Here is a 21912-nt window from a genome sequence, read left to right on the forward strand (position 1 = left end):
CAAACAAGTAGACTATTAAGAGTTACCAATAACTTTTGTATAGACATATGTATATATATATGCATATATGTGTATGTGTTTGTAGATAGATATACCAATGAGATGTCAGGCATAGAAAACTAGCTTCAAAGCTAGAAAGACTTGAGTTTACGTCCTGTCTCTGAAACATACTGAGTGACCCCAGACACGGTCTATAATCTCTCAGTGCCCCAGGTAATTCTCTAAGAAGGCAAGACAGCTGAAGGTGAAGATGAGGAAAGGACGCAGGGTCCCTGGGAGTGCAGAAATAAGTATCTTGGTTCTTGCTGGACATGTTCTCTGGAGAGCTACTGTGAAATTTATTTTTTGAACCCAAGTATAAAACTTTACATTTGTCTCTACTAAATTCATCTTATTATATTTGGCCCAATGCTCTATCTTGATGAATCCTAATTATTTTCCAGCATGTCAGCTATTCCTCTTAGCTTTGTGTCATCTGCAAATGATGTGAATTAATTAGAGATAGGTAGGATACTTGCTCTATCATGATGTTCTTGAATAGGGCATATTATCTAAATGATATGTAATGATAATGATGATGATAAAAATTGTTAATCTCTACACAAAGCTCTGTGCTAAACATGTAAATATACAAAAGATACTATGTATAATAATTAATTAATTAATTAATTAAATTTAAATGGCTCTTTGAAATTTACAAAATGATATATATATGAATACACATATATAAAGATTATATATATTTATGTGTGTATATATATATATCATAGTATTGTATAATCCAATCTGACCCTCATAACTGTGAATTAGGTGCTTTTATTATCCCTATTGTAAGAACAAAGATAGGGATGTCACTGATACAGAGAACTCTTTAGTAAGGAAACCTCTTCTGTCAGAGCAAATTGGCATCTTCTCTGCAATTTATAATCTTGGAGATTACTAAACACCGAGGGATTAGTTAACTTGCCCAGGGTCATCTAGCCAATATAGGTCAGAGGTAGGATTTGAATATAGATGGGTAAAAGGCTGGCTCTATATCCACCACATCAAGATGCTTCTTATATCCCATTTTCAGATGAGGAAACTGAAGCTAAAAAAAGTTAAGTGACTTGACAAGAGTTAAATAGCTTTTAGTGTTTATGGCAGTTTGAGGTATCCTTTATTCCAAGCTCAGAACTGTTGCTGGGTTTTAGATTTTAAGTTAAGTCGTAAACATGTCAGTCTCTACAATCCACTCTACAGAGTGTTTGTTACTCTTCAGCTGATCCAAACATTCCCACTTCAGATAATGTCCCCAATAACAACATAACAGCTAACATTTACATAGTATTTTAGGTTTTGCAAAACACTTATATTATCTCATTTAGTATTATTGTTATTTTTGGGCCCATTCTAAAAATGAAGGAACTGAAGCCCAGAGAAGATAGTTAAGTAGCATGATCAGAATCATAAAAATAGTATCAGAAATGGGTTTGAGCCCAGATCTCTCCTGACTCCAACTCTTGTACCTTACTTGTACCTCTACTGTATCATACTTCCCCCAATATAGGCATATTTCAGTACTTAAAGAAGATCAATATACATCTTTGGATTCAATAGTTAGGTTCAAGGAAATATTTTTGTGGTATTTAAGAAGCTTTTTATTTAATTATATGGTGATACCTTTTACAAAATAAATAACTTCTCAATATAATTTATATAATTTCTTATTTTTATATACTGTTCAGGTTAATGGGTTATGGTATATACAATCCAAATGAATATATTTTTGAAATATTTTATTTTTCTCCAATTACATATAAAAACAATTTTTGACTTTTTTTTAAAGTTTTGAGCTCCAAATTCTATGCTTCCCTTCTTTCCTCCCTCCCTGAAATGGCAAACAATCTGATATAGTTTATACATATACAATCATGCAAAGCATTTCCATATTAGCAAATTTTTGTGAGAAAATAAACAACAAAAAAAGAAAAATAAAGAAAATGAAAAAGAGTATGCTCTGTTGTGCATTCAGTTCTTTCTTGGGAGGCAGATAGTATTTTTCATTGTGAATTCTGTGAAATTGTCTTAAATCATTTTATTGTTGAAAACAGCTGTCATTCAGAGTTTTTCATCATACAAGATTGCTGTTGTGTACAATGTTCTCCTGATTTTGCTTACTTCACTTTGTATCAGTTCATGTAAGTCTTTTCCAATTTTTTTCTGAAATCATCCTGCTTATCATTTCTCATAGCACAATGATATTCCATTGCAATTATAAGCCACAACTTGTTTAGTTATTGCCCCATTGATGGGCATCCCTTTAATGTACCATTCTTAGCCACCACAAAGAAGAGCTGCTATATTTTTTTGTATAAATAGGTTCTTTTCCCTTTTAAAAAATCTCTTTGTGATACATATCTAGCAGTCCTATTGCTGGATCAAATGGTATGCACAGCTTTATAGACCTTATTATTCCAAAGTATTCTCCAGAATGTTTGGATCAGTTTGCAATTTCACCAACAGTGCATTAGTATTCAGTTTTCCCACATCCCTTCCAATATTTATTACTTTACTTTTTTCTCATATTAGCTAAACTGATGAGTAAGGGATGCCTCAAAATTGTTTCAATTTGTATTTCTTGGATTAATAGTAATTTAGATCACTAATGATATATTTCTAAACGATCAAATTTGTGGGTAAGTCAAAGGCTAAAGGAGTAACACATGGTTAATGGCAGCATATTTTATGATCTATGGGCAGAGTTTTGCTGGTAAATATTTAATAACTAGCTCTTCAGGAAAAAATATACACTATATTTTTTGTTTAAACCCATTAATATTGTTATTGCTATCATTTTCTATGGCAATTTTTTTGATATAATAGTATTTGATTTTCCTTCTAGATACATGACAAGAAAATTTCTAGCATTTATTTTTACAAGATTTTGAGTTCCAAAATTTTCTCCCTCTCCTACTCTCCCCCTTTACAATATACTTTTAAATTTAAGTTGCATTACTAATGTTTTCTCCATCAGTTTCTTAAATCTAAACATTCAACAACATAATCAATCAAGATATGATTTGTAGTGTTTTGCCTTTCTGAGGTGTAAATGCTCACACTGAAAATTTAACAATTGGCTCTGGTTGTCTAATATAACTGGCTCCAGCATCTCTCTACTTATGTGCAAGCATAGATTTATGGTTTTTGATGAGACAGATATATGATTGGAAAAAGATATGGGCCAGTCATGTAAAAGTAAAGAATTATTAATGTACAGTTAGGGTACTGAAACTAGAAATCATGAAATAATTTTTTAAAGAATGACTTACAAAAAGACCTCTAATACATTGGGTAGCTCTTTTGCTGAGGATTTGTGAGAGAACATGGATGGGTTATAATCTCTGAGGGAAATTGGGGAAATACCCACATTAACGAAATTCATTGATTTTTTGAACTTATCATATTTCTATAACATGGCTCATCATATTTTATGGAAATTACCTTGCCCATTTTCTTAACTTACAGCTATTGAGGCATCTTGTGAAATTCAAAACTGTGAGATCATCAGAAATTTAGAAATCTCTCACATTTTGGGAAACATAGATGTATCTTAGTGTTAACTCATCTTCTTCCCCTTGATATTCTCTTTTTTTATAGGTTTTCAGGATCTCTCTCCTCATTTTCATTTTACCTATCTGACCTATACTTCATTGGATCTTCATCCTCATCACACCTGCTAAGCATGGAAGTCCCATGCTATGGGACATGCTGGGTCCTTTTTTCTTCTCCCTCTATACTATTTCATTTAGTAATCTCATCTACTCCCATAGATTCAATTATCATCTCTATGTTGATGATTCTCAAATGTTTTTATCCAGTCTTAACCTCTCTGCTGACCTTCAGTCTTGCAACTCTAACCACCAGTTTGATACCTCAAATTGGATGTCCTATAGACATCTTAAAATCAGCATATCCAAAACCAAACTCATTGTTTTTTCCTTAAACTCTTTTCCCTTCCAAACATCCCTGTTACTGTTGAGACCACTCTGTCTTTCGAGTTTTCAGGCTTGCATTTTAAGTGTCATCCTTCACTCCTCAATATCTCTTACCCTCCTTATTCAATAAGATGTCAAGGCCAGTCAATTCCACCTTTGCAGCATCTCTCCAATACTCCCCTCTCTTCTGACATGGTCATCACTTCAATGTAAGTCATTACCATCTCATGACTGGGCTATCACAATAGCCTGCTGGTGGGTCTGCCTTTACTCTGTCCTCCATTCAACAACCAGAATGGTTTTCCCAAAGCTTAAATCTGACCATGTCATCTTCCTACTCAGTAAGTTCCAGGGGCTCCTGTTACTTCCAGGATCAAATACAACATTCTTTCTATGACATTCAAAGTCCTTCATAACCTAGTCCCTTTCCCCTCTTGCTTCTCTAGTATCTTTACAACTTACTCATATTCTTCAATCCAGAAATTAGCCTTCTTACTGTTCCTCAGAGAAGATGCTCTGCTGGGAAGGAGGGCTGAATCTTAAAAATATATTATATTTTGGAACTGGTATTGTGAGATGTCTCAAAAGAATTTGTAGGCTTATTTGGAACTATGCTTAAAAAGTTATCAAACTGCATATCCTTTGATCCAGCACTCTTTCTATTGAACCTGTGTCCAAAGAGATTTTAAAGGAAGGAAAGGGACCCACATGTGCAAAAATGTTTGTGGCAGCCTTTTTCATAGTGGCAAGAAACTGGAAACTGAAGCCATCAGTTGGAGAATGGCTGAATAAGTTATGGTATATGGATGTTATGGAATATTACTGTTCTGTAAGAAACGATCAGGAGGATGATTTTTAGAGAGGCTGGAGAGACTTACATGAACTAATGCAAAGTGAAATGAGCAGAACTAGGAAATCATTGTACACAACAACATGATTATATGATAATCAATTTTGATAAATGTGACTTTTTCCAACAATGAGATGACTAACACCAGTTCCAATGATCTTGTGAGAAAGTCAGCCATCCACACCCAGAGAGAGAACTGTGGGAACTAAATGTGGATCATAATATAACATTCTCTTTTTGTTGTTTGCTTGCATTTTGTTTTCTTACTCATTTTCTTTCCTTTTTGATCTGATTTTTCTTGTGCAGCAAGAGAATTGTATGTTTACATATATTGGATTTCACATATATTTTAACACATATTATAACATATATTGTATTGCTTGCCATCTAGGGGAATTGGTATGAGGAAGGAGGGGAAAATCCAAAACACAGGGCTATGCGAGAGTGGATATTGAAAAATTATCTGTGTATATGTTTTGAAAATAAAAAAAACTTTAAAAAAAATTGTAGGCTTAGACCATTTCCAAATCAAGAGGTAAATGTTTTATTATTATACCATTGATGAGTGGACTGTTTCCAAAATGGAGTTAAACAAGAAGCGGGTACCAATAGGTTCTTTAATAGGAAAAAATAACTCCAGGGTTGACATCTATATTTTGACTTGATTAAATACAATAACTGTGGAGTCAAGATAATTTTGTCAATGCAAAGAATTCAACAAAGGCCCACTGCCACAAAGGCTCACTTAAAGATAAACAAAAGGTCCATTTATGGACAAGATAATTCTGTGACTGTTTCTCCCAGCTTGTCTTATAAAATAGCTTAGTTTCAATTTATAAGAATTCAGTCCTTTTTCTGTTAATGCTTCTCCCTATGGCCCACCCAGCTAGCAAAGACCTTTTATTCACCTTCATCAACTTCATCTATTGACTTGATATTTTTACTGACTCTTCCCCATGCCTGGAATACCTATCCTTCTCACCTTTGCCTCCTGCTTCCCTTATTTCCTTCAAGTCCCAGTTAAAATCCCACCTTCTAAAGAAAATCTTTACCAATTCAATTGGGATATGTCAGTGATGTTGGTGTGCTAGGGTGTGGATTTTAGTGTCACCTCTGAAAGCATTCAGAGTCAAGCTATTTCCAAATCAAGCATGGACACTTATTTGGGAATTTACTTGGGGTGACACATCTATGGGCCTCCTCCTTAAGGGAGATAGCCAACCCAGTAGAGTGAGATGTGGGCTTATATAGAAGAGGAAATTTCAGAAAAAAACAGGAGAATTGGGTAGAGCAGGAAAATTGAGGAGATTTTGCATATGTTTGGATAATCTCAGATATGTTTGGAGGAATCTTGTGAAGTGGGGGAAAAATCCCTGTGATTGGATTAAGGTATGGGGGGAAAAAAGTAAAAGGGACTTTTGTTCTAATGAGGTGGAAGAGAGAGGAATGAGAGGATCGTTAGGGCTAGGACCAAGATTCCATCAATCCTTCTTAATTCTAATGCCTTTTCGCTATGGATTATTTCCTATTTATCTTGTAATAACATTTTTGTATGTAGTTGTTTGTATATTGTCTTCACCCTTAGGCTGTGAGCTTTTCTGGAGGCAGGGACTACCTTTTGTCTTTCTTTGTAACCCCAATATTTAGATATTTAGCACAATCTGGCAGATAGTAGGAGCTTAATTGTTGTTATCCTCTGTTTTTTTTTTTTTGTTGTTGTTGTTGTTTTTTGAGAGGACCAAAATGACATCACTATCTTAGAATGGAGTTATAATGTGTCTGATTGTGGCTAAACAGACCAATATGAGCTCGGAATGCTCTGCCACAGGTTGGACACAAATGGTCCCTATGAACATTTGGGAGTGGTTTCTCTAACTTTGTACATCTTGCAAATTTTCTGAGCTAATTCAGTTCTGCTTTACTCCTAGAGTAAATCACCATCACTAATCAACTCATAGAGTACAGCACCTTTTCTTATGAGGGAAGACATGCTGGGCAGTCCTGTGTCAGGGTCTCCCATATCATACAATCAATTCTAAAGTTTTGTGGGTTTTTTGTTTGTTTTTTGTTTTTTGCTGAGGTAATTGAGGTTAACTAACTTGCTCGGGGTCACACATCTAGGAAGTGTTAAGTGTCAGAGATCAAATTTGAACTGGTGCTCTAATTCTAAAATTCTTAAGATACATTGAGAGTGTCTTTGCATCTCTTTTTCTGATCAACTTGTGAACACTTGCTCTGTGTGAGTTCTCCATAAAAGTCTTTTTGGCAAGTGTACAAATATTTGGCATTCAAACAATCTGGCCAGACCAACAGAGTTATGCTCTCTGCAGTAGAGTTTGAATGCTTGGCAGTTTAGTTTGAGAAATAACTTTTGTGTCTGGTATCTTATCCTGACAGGTGATTTTCAAAATCTTCCTAAGAAGGAATTCAATTGGAAGGATTTCAATTTCCTGGCAGGACACTAGTATACTATCCAGGTTTCTTAGGCATACAACAATGAGATCAGTTCAACAGCATTGCAGATTTTCAGTTTGGTCGTCAGTCTAATATTTCTTTTCTCTCATACTTTCCTTTGGAGCCTCCCAAATACTGAGCTAGCTCTAGCAAAGTGTGTATTATACTAACTTCTCATCTATGTGTATATCTCTGGAAAGTATACTGCCAAGATAAGTGAATTTATCCACAACATTAAAAACTTTGCTGTAATGAAGTTTCCACGTATGGATGATGTGGTGTTAGCTTGTTGGAGTACCTGTGTTTTCTTGTTGTTAATTGTTAGGCCAAAATTAGCTCAAGCAGCAGAATATTGATCCATACTTTCTTGCATCTCAGCTTCAGAGTACATAGTCATCTGCAAACAAAGAATCTTGTACCAACACTTGTTCCACTTTAGTTTTGACTTGTAACAGTCTTTTCAAGTTGAAGAATTTACCATCAGTGCAGTAGCTAACTTTGATGCTGATTGTCTTCATTGAAATGTTTGACAACATGGCTGAAAACATCATTCTAAAAATCATGAGGTTACCACACAGCTTTGTTTCACTCCACTTTGGTGACTGAGAAAGCTCAAGAGTATTGTCCATTGTCTGGAACCTAGGCAAGCATGACATTGATGTACTGTACTGATGAACTTCTCTGGGCAACCAAATTTTAACATAATTTTCTATGAGCCTTCATGACTGACAGCATCAAAGACCTTGGTCAGATCTACAAATGTTGTATACAAACTTCTCTTCTGCTCTTGTCATTTCTCCTGGAGTTTTGGGGCAATAAACATATCAATTGTTCCTTGATTCCTTCTGAAGCCTCTGTACTTTTCAGGCAGATGACCTTTTTCCAGGTGTAGGATCAGTCCATTAAGGACTTTGGCAAGAATCTTGCCAGCAATGACTAAGAAAGAGTCCACTTTGTGATTGTTGCAAGACAATCTATTCCCTTTACCTTTATAGAGAACAATGGAGGCATCCTTCAACTCCCAGGGTATAATCTCCTTTTGCTATATAATCTGGAAATTTTCAGTCAGCTATTGTATAAGCAATGTATCCCCCACTTTGTAAATCTCAGCTAGAATAGAATTAGCATCAGTGCTTTGCCACATGAAAATAGCCTCTTTCAGTTGGAACTTCAATTAGGGAATGATTGATTTCAACTTGAAGTAAAAGGTCAATAGTTTCAGCATTGATTTAAATGAGAATACCATAGAAGTGTTTGGCCCATATCACTAGGGTCATGTCATTATCACTAATCAATGTAGCACTATCAGCACTAAGTAATTTAGATGCATCATAGGTCTTTGGCTTGTAAATAGTCTTCAATGCCTCATAAAGACACTTTGGATTGTTACTATCAGCATAAAACTAAATTCTAACTGTCTTATGGAGCCAAGAATCCTGCAGCTTTCTAAGTTTCAGTTGTACTTTTGATGGAATTAAATGCTATCTTCTTAGAGATGTATGAACTATCCTATTGGTATGTTCTATGGAGTTCTCATTTTTCATTTAGCAGCTTCTGAATCTCCCCATCATTTTCATCAAACCAATCTTGACATCTGCCAGTATTCTGACCCAAATGAGCAAATTTAGTGCTATACATCAAATCTCTGAAAGCAGTTCACTCCTTTTTTGCATCACTGTTGCCAACTGTGTGTTGGTTCAGCTTACCCTGAGTTGGCAACAAACTGTTGCTTCTCAGAGAAGCCCTCTAATCTGTTGACATTAATTTTTCTAGTAATCTTTTTGCCTTGAGGCCACCACTTTTATTGAATGTGAACATTCAGCTTGGAGAAGTTAAGTCTATCATCAGCCAGCACTCTACACCACACATTGCCTTTGTCACTCATAACTTATCTGTTTCTTTTTCTTACAATCACATAGTCTATTAAATTCCAACATTTGCCACAAGGGTGCATCCATGAAATTTTATTTAATTTAGGTAAAGGGAATACAGTGTTGGTGATCATAAGCACTCCACAATAGCTGCTTCACAATTGGAACAAATTGTACTCATCTGCCCATTCTACACTGGGAAGTCTTCACAGGCTTCGGGTAGACCTCCCCTAATTCACTGTAAGGTTTGAGACCCCTTGGTTATCCTCAGCCTGGTTTAATCTGTTTGCCAGAACAGTTTACCAGGGTGTGGCAGATTGCTGTGACCGCTACAGCTTTTTGGAATCAAAAATAGAAAGCAGCCCTGAAAGAACTTGGCAGCCCTCTTTCCAATTATACTAGTCTTCCCTGAACACACCCTCTATCCCACTAGTGAAGTGAAGAGACTGCTGGTAGGAGAACCTGGGCTCCCAATGGTACCATTTACTTTCTTTGTGATCCCAACAAGATCACTTAACCTTTTTCAATCTCTGAAATAAAGTGTTTAATTCTATCTCTGAAAGTTATTGTGAAGATAAAATGGTCTTCAATGTATTCATAAAAATGCTCTTCCCTGGTTGAAAAAAAATGTGGACAACAGTTTTGGGAGCCACATTTTAAGGGGAACATTAAAAAACTGAAGCAAATTCAGAAGTGGATGACCTGGATAGTGAGAGGGACTTGAAACCATGTGATATAAAGAATGATCACAAGAACAGGGGATATTTTGCCTTGGAGAATAGAAAACAAGGAAACATAATTGTCTTCAAACATTTGAAAAGCTTTCATCCAGCTCTAAAATTTTATGATTTTGTATGGAAGATGATTAGATTTATTTTGTATACTTTCAGAAGTCAAATTTAGGACTTAAGGGTAGAAGTTACAGAAATGTGGATTTTAGTTCATTAAAAAAAAAGTCCTTTCTAATAGTTAGAGCTGTCTAAATATGTATGTCAGGGAATTCATATATCATTTCCACTGAAAAGGATTAGAGATCAGTCCAATCCTTTAATTTCACTGAAGCTAAGGCTCAGAAAGCTTGAGTCTTTTGCTTAGGGGTACATAATTAGCTTGCAGAGCTGGGACTCAGTCCAGGGAATATTCTTTCCATTATGCCTCCTGTTTTCTTTCCTTCTTTCATTCCTTCCTCCCTCCCTTCCTTCTTTTTCTTCTCAACCTAAAGCTCAGGAATGTTTTAAGATTTATTGCATAATTCCCCTTCTTTTTCCTCCCAGTTGAGGTAACAATTTAGTTAATGATTATCACTTGATAATTATTTACTTAAACAGTATCACTCTTAGGTTTCTTTACCCTATACCACTAGAGACATCTTCCTCATCCCCGGATACAAACCTCCCTTTACCTCATTAAAAAGGTTCTTGTACCTGCAGGCATTACCCACACAGTATAGAAACAAGACACACAGAAAAGGTTTGCGGCAGAATAATGGGCATGTTGTACAAGAGACAGCTTAGTGCTGGATGAAAAGAGAAGATGGAAGGGAGAACTATCTTGGGGAGTTGTAGTTTGAGAGGCTGGATAGTCCTTCCTATGCCTCTAGTTGAGACATGACTCTGCCTGCTTCCCTAATACCCCTATTTTACACCTTAATTCTACTCTAAGATGAACTAGAGACGGATATTTAATAATCAGGGACCTTTAATTGGTCTCATTCCTCCATCTTTGATGAAATAGCTATTGGGTGGGAGGCCCCACCAAGAGAGCTCAGGTCAAGAGGCTGGAAGATCCAATTTGGGAGAAGAAAATAGATTGAGTAAAGTGACTTTGTGTGTAGTGGTAGAGGTGGAAAGGGTTGTGGTATAAAAGAAATTTGTCTTATCTTGGCTTTTTTCAACAATAGGTGATTCAGGTTAACTCCAATGGTCTTGTTGAGGTCTAGATTTGGGGTACCTAAATGAAATTAGGGTTTAGTTAAGGTCTAGTGGCAGGTTTAGGGTACAGGATGTCAAGCAAAGCTCCCCTGCAACCTCCTTGGATTCAGCACAAGGATATGGTGGTAAATGGGGTCTAGTAGCGGCATGAGTTCCCAATAAAAGCATTTATTGGCCCCTAGAGCTAGATTGATAAAAGAGGTTAATTATTAGGTTTGGAAGTAAGGAGATAGGTAAAGATAGAGATAAGGAGGGCACTGGACAGAGGGTCCAGTGGACAGAGGGTCCAGTGGATAGAGGATCCTCACATGGTAGCCATGTTTGGAATCTCTGCAAAGAGGAGGTCCCAGTGTCTCCCTTTTATAATGGGAGATTTAACTCGAGGGGCTTTTGGGTGTAGCTCCAAAGTTGGCTCAGATCTGGGTGGGGCTGGAACAGGTCAGATCTTCTATTGGAATTCAAAGGGACCAGAATTTGTGAGCTAAAGGGTAATTTACATTATTAACTAGGAGAGGGTGGGAATCTAGAAAGGGAGAGAGCCATCTGTACCTAGAGAGAGAACAGTGGGGACTGAATGGGGATCACAACATAGTATTTTCACCTTTTTTGTTGTTGTTTGTTTGTTTTTGTTTTCTTTCTAATTTTTTTTCCTTTTTGATCTGATTTTTCTTGTGTAGTATGATAAATGGAAATATGAATAGAAGAATTGCACATATTTAATATATATGGTTACTTGCTGCCTAGAGGAGGGGGTGTGGGGAAGGGAGAAGAAAAACTTGAGACACATGGTTTTGCAAGGGTGAATGTTGAAAACTATGAATGTTTTGAAAATTAAAAAATTAAAATAAAAAAAGAACTTTGTCTTAATTACTTTTAAGTATTTTAAGTATTTTCCTCTACTAGTACAGTGCTGTGTGGTTCAGAAATGGTGAGGGGTTGTAATGCCCGAGAAACTGAGGCAGGAGAGAGACTAGAGAGTTTTTAATATTTTATTAATGGGAGAGTAAGATGGATTGGACAGGACTCTCATCTCAAATTATCCAGTCAGACAGAGACAAAGATATACTGGGACCAACGAATCAATGTTGGTCCCAGGGCTGGAGGAGTCCAGCATCCACCCGCCAGCCGCCAGCAAATGAATGGAGGAACCCCAACTTCTTAAATACCTTTTCTCTGAACAAAGGAAGGGGTAAGAAGCTGTCAGGATGGGGGAGGCCATAAATCCTAAAAGAAACCCAGAGACAGGATGTCTGAATACACAGAGATATTTGACCCAAACTCGGAGATACTGATGTCATGGGAGAATAGCAGGAAGGGGACTTAGGTATGCCCTTGACTCGATCTTCTAAGTCCTTCAGGCCTGCTCAAACTCTGAAGTAGATGAAGCCTTACTCGATTTTCACAACTGTCTTGAAAGATCTCCCCTGATCTGGACCAGTGCTGTGAAGTAGTAATGAATGAACAGATGCATGGAGTAGTCTGGCACAGGGAAAGAGGAGGAAAGGAAGACCTGAGGAATTCTGCTGTAAAACTGATATAAGTGGCACCTTGGTATTGGTTAAAAAGCACAGAATCCCAGGACCTAATTAGGTTTGCATTTGGGCAAGATCATTTGCTGCCTGTGTGACCTTGGGCAAGCCATCTAACAATCATAGCTAGCATGTATACAGCACTTTACAAAGGTCCTCACAGCGCCGTTGCGATCCCCATTTTACAGATAAGGAAACTGAGGCACCCTCGTTCTGACTTGCTAATGTCTGAGGATGAACTGGAACGCAGATCTTCCTGACTCCGGTCCTGCGCGCTATCCACCCACCTAACTTCTCTGTGAGCCTCAGTTTCCTCATTTGTAAAAAGAGCGGGTTGGATTAAATGACTTTTAAGGTTTAAGAGTCTTTGGTTATTGAGACGAGAAGCAAAATTCGGCGAGGGAAAAGAAGGAAAGGTGCACAGACGCTTTTTAATGAGACGGCAGCTTTGGCTGGACCTCTGGACCTAGTCTAAGGGCGGAGAGAGGATAAATAAGTGATTTTGTTTGACAGTCCAGGAAGAAGGCTGCAGAGGTCACAAGAACCCTTTAAGGACAGCCAGATCCCCCACGTGACCAAGGAACACCCGAGTCCCGAGCATCGTGAACGCGCAGCCGCGTTGGCGTCACTTCCGCCCACTCGAGGTCCTCAAGATGGCTGCTCTGTTGTTGAGGTGACTTTAGCCTGGGAACTGGGAGCGGCGATTCCTGGGGTGGGAGAAGGGAAAGGGGATCATGATGACCAGCCGGGAGCCGCGGCTCTATGTCAGTGGGCCGGGGAGGGATCTGGGGCTTTGAGGGTTTCATTCTCTTTCTTGGCTGGGTCCTAACGGGGCGCAAAGGGCCCGGGTTATGCGCCGACCTTCCCCCGGTCCCCGTGAGCGCGCTCCCGCGAGGTTCAAAGGTTACCTCTCTCTTCCAAACTGTCCCACAACCCACCCGAAATTCAACAAAAGTTCTTGGACTGAGCTCTCCCTTGCCTCCTTACTAATTATCCTCGTAGTAGACAGAAGTGTACATAAATTATCCTCCCCGTCCCCCAGGTCAGCGACTTTAGGGCAGGGAACTGTTTTGTTTATATGTTTGTCTCCCCACTGCAAGCATTTAATAAATGTTGAATTTCGTGATGAGAGGGGCCTAAATACACAGTAACTGGTAAAAGCGCGGAGGCTTGTTTGTTTAGACAAGATAATGTGTAAATTTGAGGAAGGAAGGTGGTGGCAGTTGGGGGTGAAGGTCAGGTTCTAGTTGGGAGAGGTTTAAGCAAGTGGGGGAGGGGGAAGGGAGACAGGGACAATACGAATTAAAAACATTTATTTAACTCAGTAAACATGTATTAAATGAGGTTGAGTTTAATTTTGAGAATTGCTGAGAATATCTGAATTCAACAACTCGAATTTTTGAAAAGTTGAGGGGAGTAGATTTTTGCATTCTGCACAAAGATGCTAATGAAGCAAGGAGTATGGATGACATTGCCAAGTTTTGGAAAAGTGTTACTTTATTGGTGGAGTATTGTTCAAGCTTTGATTTTGCCTCCACCCACCCCCTGCTTTTTTTTTTTTTTTTTTTTTTGAGATAGTCCAAGTTAAGTGACTTGTTCAAGATTTCACAGCTAGTAAGTGTTTGAGACCCCATTTGAACTCCAAGTGCTCTATACACTTGCTGCCTCTCAGAAAATATTTCAACCATTACTTTCCCACGTATTAGTTCATGAAGTGTAAAAACAATTAAAAAAACAATTAAAAAATCTTTGATTTTTCTAAAGGAAGAAAAAATTATCTTTCTCCCTTTTCCCCTCTAGAAAATGGCAAGGTGAGGTCTGCCAAAGCAGACTTGTGTGATGCGTCCTTTTAATTTTTTATGTGAGCTGTGTAGGAGTTACCTGCTGTGCCACATTATTAATATGGAATTAGTATTTATTTCCGTTATCACTATTACACCAGGGAACTTTGGTGAAATTGACATGTGGCCTTAGTACCCTGGTCAGTAGGTTTATATTTTGGCCCTCAAAGGCTATTGGGTTACATTGCTTCCAGGCAGTGTGTTTTGGGGATTTCAGCCATAATTTAAAGTTGAGGCACACTGGCAGTAGATATCTTCGGGTTGTGTCATCTACTGTATGCAATCCAGGTACCAAGTAGAATTTACTCAATGCCAATGAGTTGTTTTCTTTCATTTGACAATATGCTTCATGGTGACAAATAATATGTAAAAAATGTATGTAAAATATAAAAGTATTACTATTTAGTATTAAAAATAATAAAATATATTATGTAAATCTTGTGAGTCAATGCAGACAGGATAGAAATAACTCAAAAGATTGAAATTTTAAGTTACAAAGAGTAACAGCTCAGGTGAAGAAGAAAAGAGTTTTCCAAAAATACAGATGGGATGCACTGAAGTTCATTTGGCTTTACTAAACCAATTAGTAAATTTAGTAACAACTAAACAAATTAGATGTTTAAAAGTTAAATGATAAAAAGTAAGACTAAGATAAAAGATAAAACTAAGAACAACAAAAATGTTGGATGTTTTTCTTTTAGCTTTATTAGGGAAAAGACGCCCAGATCAAAGGATAGATCTAGGTTCTATCTATAGGACAATGATTGTAGATGACTTAGAGAAGGCAGAGTAGTTCAGTTCATAATTTTACTTTTATTTTCTTTGCCAAGGTAAATGATCATTTGACTACAGAGAATTGCAAAAATGATCAGTAGGTTTTTTTGAAATCCAGGATAAGGAAGATAGAGAACTTCTAGTTGTCTTTGATGAGTTCAAATGACCATATTTAAATGGGATGTGATCTCTTATGTAGGCGATATTGATTTCTGAAAAACTATGAGGTGTACTGGGAGAGGTTCTGTAAAATTGGAGCATAAATGTCCTTTTCGAAACAGGCCAGAGAATGTATTTTAGGATAGTGAGCATAATTTCATTTCCTAGCAAAATTTTAGAATATATATTTTTACTGGGTTGATTAGTGAAAGAAAAGGGTATTACAAAGACTCAACAGGCTTTCTTAATTAAGAGAGGAATTTCCTTTGGAGAAAGTTATTGCAAAATTTTAGAATATATATTTTTACTGGGTTGATTAGTGAAAGAAAAGGGTATTACAAAGACTCAACGGGCTTTCTTAATTAAGAGAGGAATCTCCTTTGGAGAAAGTTATTGCAAAATTTTAGAATATATATTTTTACTGGGTTGATTAGTGAAAGAAAAGGGTATTACAAAGACTCAACGGGCTTTCTTAATTAAGAGAGGAATCTCCTTTGGAGAGTTATTTGAATTAAATGATAAGGTGAGAAATCAAACTGCTGAGGTTTGGAAGAGATAGAGGAGGGAGGAAGTAGAGTCTTTGAAAGTGGATGACTTTTTTCTAGGAAATTGGCTGAGAAAAAATGAAGAGATATAGGATGATAGTTTGAGGGGATGGTAGAGTCTTTTTTTTTTTTTTTGTTTTGTTTTTTTGTTTTGTTTTAAAGGAAGAAGAAAATGCAGGAATATTTGAAGTCAGTAGGGAATTAAAAAAAAAAAAAACAGGTCATGCCAGTAAAAACTTGTTTAAAAATAAAAGAACAGGTCATGCAATACTAACCTATTTTCCTTTTTTAACAGGGTTACTAGTAAGCAGATCTGGGATTGACATAGATCTAGTTTGCCTAGATTTTAGTAGCTTTTGACAAAGTCATGCTATATTCTTGAGGAAAAAGATGGAATAATTGTAGGATAGATGAAAATGGTTAGGAAGATTTAGAACTGGTTGAAAGGTTATACCTAAAAAGTAGTTATTGGTTTTGTACTATTTCTATTATGAAATTCTTAAACAACAAATAAAACAATATTGAGCGGGTTTTTTTTTTTAATAGCTTTTTTATTTTTAAAATATATGCAAAGATAGTTTTCTTTTTTTTTTTTATTTAATGATTACTTTATATTGACAACATTATCCCTTGCACTCGTTTCTTTTCCAATTTTTTTTTCCCTCCCTCCCTCCACCCCCTCCCCTAGATGGCAAGCAGTCCTTTATATGTTAGATATGTTGCAGTATATCCTAGATACAGTATATGTTTGCAGATGCAAAGATAGTTTTCAACATTTACTCTTTTTTTATAGCTTTTTATTGACAAAACATATTCATGGGTAATTTTTCAACATTGACATGTATGGGATCATACATGTTAAACATGTTAAAGTATATTCAACATTTACTCTTTTTTTTTTTTTCTAGGTCACTATTCTAATCTTTTTTTAAAATTTATTTTATTTTATAATAACTTTTTATTGACAGAATCCATGCCAGGGTAATTTTTTAACAACATTATCCCTTGCACTCGCTTCTGTTCTGATTTTTCCCCTCCCTCCTTCCCCCCCTCCCCTAGATGTCAGGCAATCCTATATAATATTAAATATGATCAACATTTACTCTTGCAAAATCTTGTGTTCCAAATTTTCCTCCCTTCTTTCCCCATCTCCTCCCCTAGACAGCAAGTAATCCAATATATGTTAAACATGTACATATTTCTTCTATACATATTTCCACATTTATGCTGCACAAGAAAAATTAGATCAAAAAGGGAAAAAAATGAGGGAAAAAAAGCAAGCAACAACAAAAAAGGTGAAAAACTATGTTGTGATCCATACTAGGGTCTCCACAGTCCTCTCTCTGGATGCAGATGGCTCTTACCATCACAAGTCTATTGGAATTGGCCTGAATTATCTCATTGTTGAAAAGAGCCATGTCCATCAGGATTGATCATGACATAATCTTCTTGCTGCCATGTACAGTGATCTCCTGATTCTATTCATTTCACTTAGCATCAGTTCATATATAGAAATCTCTCCAGGCCTCTCTAAAATCATCCTGCTGATGGTTTCTTACAGAACAATAATATTCCATAAAATCCATATACCATAACTTATTCAGCCATTCTCCAATTGATGGGCATCCACTCAGTTTCCAGTTCTTTGCCACTACAAAAAGAGATGCTACAAACATTTTTGCACATGTGGGTCCTTTTCCCCCCTTTTTTGTGATCTCCTTGGGATATAGATCCAGTAGAGACACTGCTGAATCAAAGGGTTTGCACAGTTTGAGAGCCTTTTGGGCCTAGTTCCAAATTGCTCTCCAGAATGGTTTGAATCAGTTTACAACTCTATCAACAATGTATTGGTGTCCCAGTTTTCCCACATCCCCTCCAATATTTATCATTATCTTTTCCTGTCATAGCCAATCTGAGAGGTGTAGTAGTATCTCATAGTTATCTTAATTTGCATTTTTCTTGTGGAGTATGGGCTCCCTCCCTGGAGGACCTCGGGGTCAGCCAGAGGAAGGATAAATTAAAGTCCTTGGTCTTTAGGGGGAGAAGTGAAAGAGGCAGCCAAGCAGAATCCTGGATCCGGGAGTCTGGAGTCACCAACTTCTCTCCTCCTCTTCCCGCCACCAAGTGACTCTCATTCCCTCCCCCTCTAATCCTTACCTCTGATTATCTTGGCACCAAACATTCAGCAAGTACCATTAGTGAGAAGAGCCATTTATCCAAATATATGCTAATAGATTTATTGTCTCACATAGAATAGGTAATTAGCCTTAAGTGCTCAGTTGTCTGATCCAAACCCACCTTTTTGGAGTTTCAGCCCTGTACATCTTGGGCTTTCTTTTGTTATAGAACATAGGTGGTCATGTCCTCCCCCTGACTTCTCAGGAAAGAGGGTGAAAACACTAAAAAGGAGGTGATCACAAGCACATAGAAATAACTCACAGGCTATTAGTGATGACTTTCTCCACAGCTGGTACAGGCTCAATGTGGTGTAATAAACATGAATTGTACATGCAAGTAGTGATATAACAAACAATATGAATCAACATGGTATTGTAAAAGATTTCCAGAAGTCCTAGAAGGAGGGTATGTAAATAACAATCACACATACGCCTTCTTCAGCAGCCAGGAGATAGTCCAAAACCAATCTACTGTCCATTGCTTCAGGTGTCAGGGAATTCAGTGATCCCCGCAAGTTTTTGAAGTTCTGCAACAGTCTTATCATTTCTCAGAAAATCCAATGATTCCTGCAGATTTTCAAGTCCTACAACAATCTTATATCTCAGGGAATCCAATGATTCCTGAGGGTTTTGAAGTCTTACAATACTCTTATCATGTCTTAGAGAATCCAATGATTCCTGAGGGTTTTGAAGTCCTACAATACTCTCATCATGTCTTAGAGAATCCAATAATTCCTGAAGGTTTTGAAGTCCAACAATTTTTGATGTCCATGAGTCAAACGCTATAACTGCTATGCTCTTTCAGTGGTGGGCACAGTCAGCAACAGAACCACTCGATGTTTCTTGGGTCTTCTCCTTCGTTTCAAGGGTCTGCTCCATCTCTTCTCTGATGGACAAGATGAATATGGCTCGTTGGCACCCATCTGATTCCTTCTCCATCTGTGAAGATACAAGCAAACCCTCTTCCCCAAGCAGTTAACCTATCTGGTCCCTTCCATTCACCACTTTCTGGTTCTCTCCACATTACCACATTAGCTTGTATAAAGAGCTAGATTTAGAAGTTCTCTAGGGTTACCTGTGGCTCCCCCTTTCTTTTGTTTTTGGAGGAGCATCTTAATGTCTCTGTTTCTCCTCTCTACTATTGCCTGTCCTTGAGGATTAAAGGGTATGCCAGTGGTGTGTAAAATCTTATACTGTGCAGAAAAGTGTGCAAAATGTTTGGAGGTGTATGCAGGATCATTATCTGTTTTTATTGCTTGTGGCACACCCATAATTGCAAATGCTTGTATGAGGAATTCAGTGACCACTCGGGCTGTCTCTTTTGCTTCTGGTATTGCAAAAGTGAATCCTGAAAAGGTGTCTACTACAACCTGGATAAAAGACAAGTGACCAAAAGATTTATAATGGGTCACATCCATTTGCCAAATTTCATTGGGTCTCATACCACGAGGGTTCTTCCCTGGAGGCAATGTAGGAGTGTGGAAAGAAATGCAAGCTGTACAGGCTTTTACTATGCTCCTAGCTTCCTCTCTTGTTATTCCAAATTGTAAATGTAAAGCTCGAGCAGCCTGATGATATTTAGAATGAGATTCTTGGGCTTCTTGGAATAAAGGAGTATTGGCCAACATAGTTAGAAGGCTATTTGCCTTTGAATTTCCATCAAAAATAGGACCCGGAAGTCCACTGTGTGAGTAGACATGCAAAATAGAAATCTTCCCTGGATGCTTTCTCACTTGCTCTTGAAGTTCCTTAAAGTGTTGATATATATTGGAATCTACAAATTTTATTTGGGCTGTGGCAATTCTTGGTACCACACCTACTAAATAGGCCGAATCAGATATTATATTTATATTTCTTGGATAATAAGTAAGAGCTAGAATGATTGCATGCAATTCCTTCTGCTGAGTGGACTGAAGAAATTTGACTGTTCTCTTTGTAGGTAAGTCACAAGAGTGTACAGCACAAATATTATGTTTGGATACATCTGTAAAGATAGTTGATCCTTTAAGAGGAACTTTAGAAACCTTTTTTTCAAGAATCCATTGCCAATTATGTAATAGTCTGGTTATCTTTAATGGAGACCCATGTAAAATTTGGAGCTGTGGCCAATAAAATTTGCAAAAAAACATTCCAGAATGGTTTCACAGCACACATTAATTTGTACATTGCTATAAAAAGGTGTATATCTTGTCAGGTCTTATCCCAGATAATTGTACTGCTTGCTTAATGGCCTTTAATAAAATTCTAGCTGCAGAATAACAGGGAAAGATAACGCGGAATGTTGGAGGGGATGTGGGAAAACGGGGACACTGATAGATTGTTGGTGGGATTGTGAATACATCTAACCACTCTGGCGAGCAATTTGGAACTATGCTCAAAAAGTTATCAAATTGTGCATGCCTTTTGACCCAGCAGTTCTGCTACTGCGCTTATATCCCAAAGAGATTTTAAAGAAGGGAAAAAGATCTGTATGTGCAAGAATGTTTGTGGCAGTCCTCTTTGTAGTGGCCAGAAACTGAAAACTGAATGGATGCCCATCAATTGGAGAATGGCTGAATAAATTGTGGTATATGAATATTATAGAATATTATTGTTCTGTAAGAAATGACCAAGAGGATGATTTCAGAAAGGCCTGGAGAGACTTACACGAACTGATGCTGAATGAAACGAGCAGGATCAGGAAATCATTATATGCTTCAACAATAATACTAAATGATGATTAATTCTGATGGACGTGGCCCTCTTCAACAATGAGATGAACCAAATCAGTTCCAATAGAGCAGTAATGAATTGAACCAGCTACACCCAGCGAAAGAACTCTGGCAGATGACTATGAACCACTACCTTATATTTTTGTCCACCTGCATTTTTGATTTCCTTCACAGGCTAATTGTACGCTATTTCAAAGTCCAATTCTTTTTGTACAGCAAAATAACTGTTTGGACATGTATACATATATTGTATTTAACTTATACTTTAACATATTTAACATGTATTGGTCAGCCTGCCATCTTGGGGAGGGGGTGGGGGGAAGGAGGGGAAAAATCGGAACAAAAGATTTGGCAATTGTCAATGCTATAAAATTACCCATGCATATATTTTGTAAATAAAAAGCTATGATAAAATAAATAAAATAAAATTCTAGCCGCAAGCACTGGGTAAAAGAGTAAGGCTTTATTGTGCTTGTGCTGGGAGGTTCACTGCTGTGGGTGCCTCTTGTATAGCAAAAAACTGATATTTCCAAGGGTTTTTGAGTGACTCTTTCAACCACATTGGATAAAGCCAGTTCAACTCTCAAAGCCTCTTGAGCTTCTTTTGTAAGCTGGCGTGGTGAACTTAAAGCACTGTCTCCCCTTAAAATGTCATATAATGGTTGCAATTGATAGGTAATCAAGCCTAACCCTGGACACATCCATTGGATATCTCCTATCAATTTTTGAAAATCATTTAAGGTGTTCAGCTTCTCTGTTCTTAAGGACGGTTTTTGTACTGTGAGCACCTTAGGATATACTTCATATCCTAAATATTGAAAAGAAGCATGTCTTTGAATTTTTTCTGGAGCTATGTGCAATTTGTAGTTCCTTAGTGTTTCTATGGTCTTTTGTAGACATGCTTCTAACATTTATTTATTCCTCAGGTGCAAATCCCAATATATCATCCATGTAATGTAATAACATTACTTTTGGAAATGCTTTTTTTTACTGGAGTAAGAGCAGTAGCAACATACATTTAACACATATTAGGACTGTTTTTCATTCCCTGTGGCAAAACTGTCCATTCATATCTTTTATAAGGCTCAGCTAA

General features: G+C 37.2%; 1 protein-coding gene across 1 annotated transcript in view; it reads left to right on the forward strand.

The window, feature by feature from the left end:
• Nucleotides 1-13183: 13183 nt before the first annotated feature.
• The window catches only part of SDHC (succinate dehydrogenase complex subunit C), a 50066-nt gene continuing 41337 nt past the window's right edge, over nt 13184-21912 (forward strand). The window contains exon 1 of the mRNA XM_051998252.1: nt 13184-13285. Coding sequence (XP_051854212.1) covers nt 13266-13285 — 20 coding nt within the window. The 5' untranslated portion in view covers nt 13184-13265. The remainder of the gene's footprint in view (nt 13286-21912) is intronic.

Source organism: Antechinus flavipes, chromosome 4 (genome assembly GCF_016432865.1).
Source record: "Antechinus flavipes isolate AdamAnt ecotype Samford, QLD, Australia chromosome 4, AdamAnt_v2, whole genome shotgun sequence".
Taxonomy (NCBI): Eukaryota; Metazoa; Chordata; class Mammalia; order Dasyuromorphia; family Dasyuridae; genus Antechinus; species Antechinus flavipes.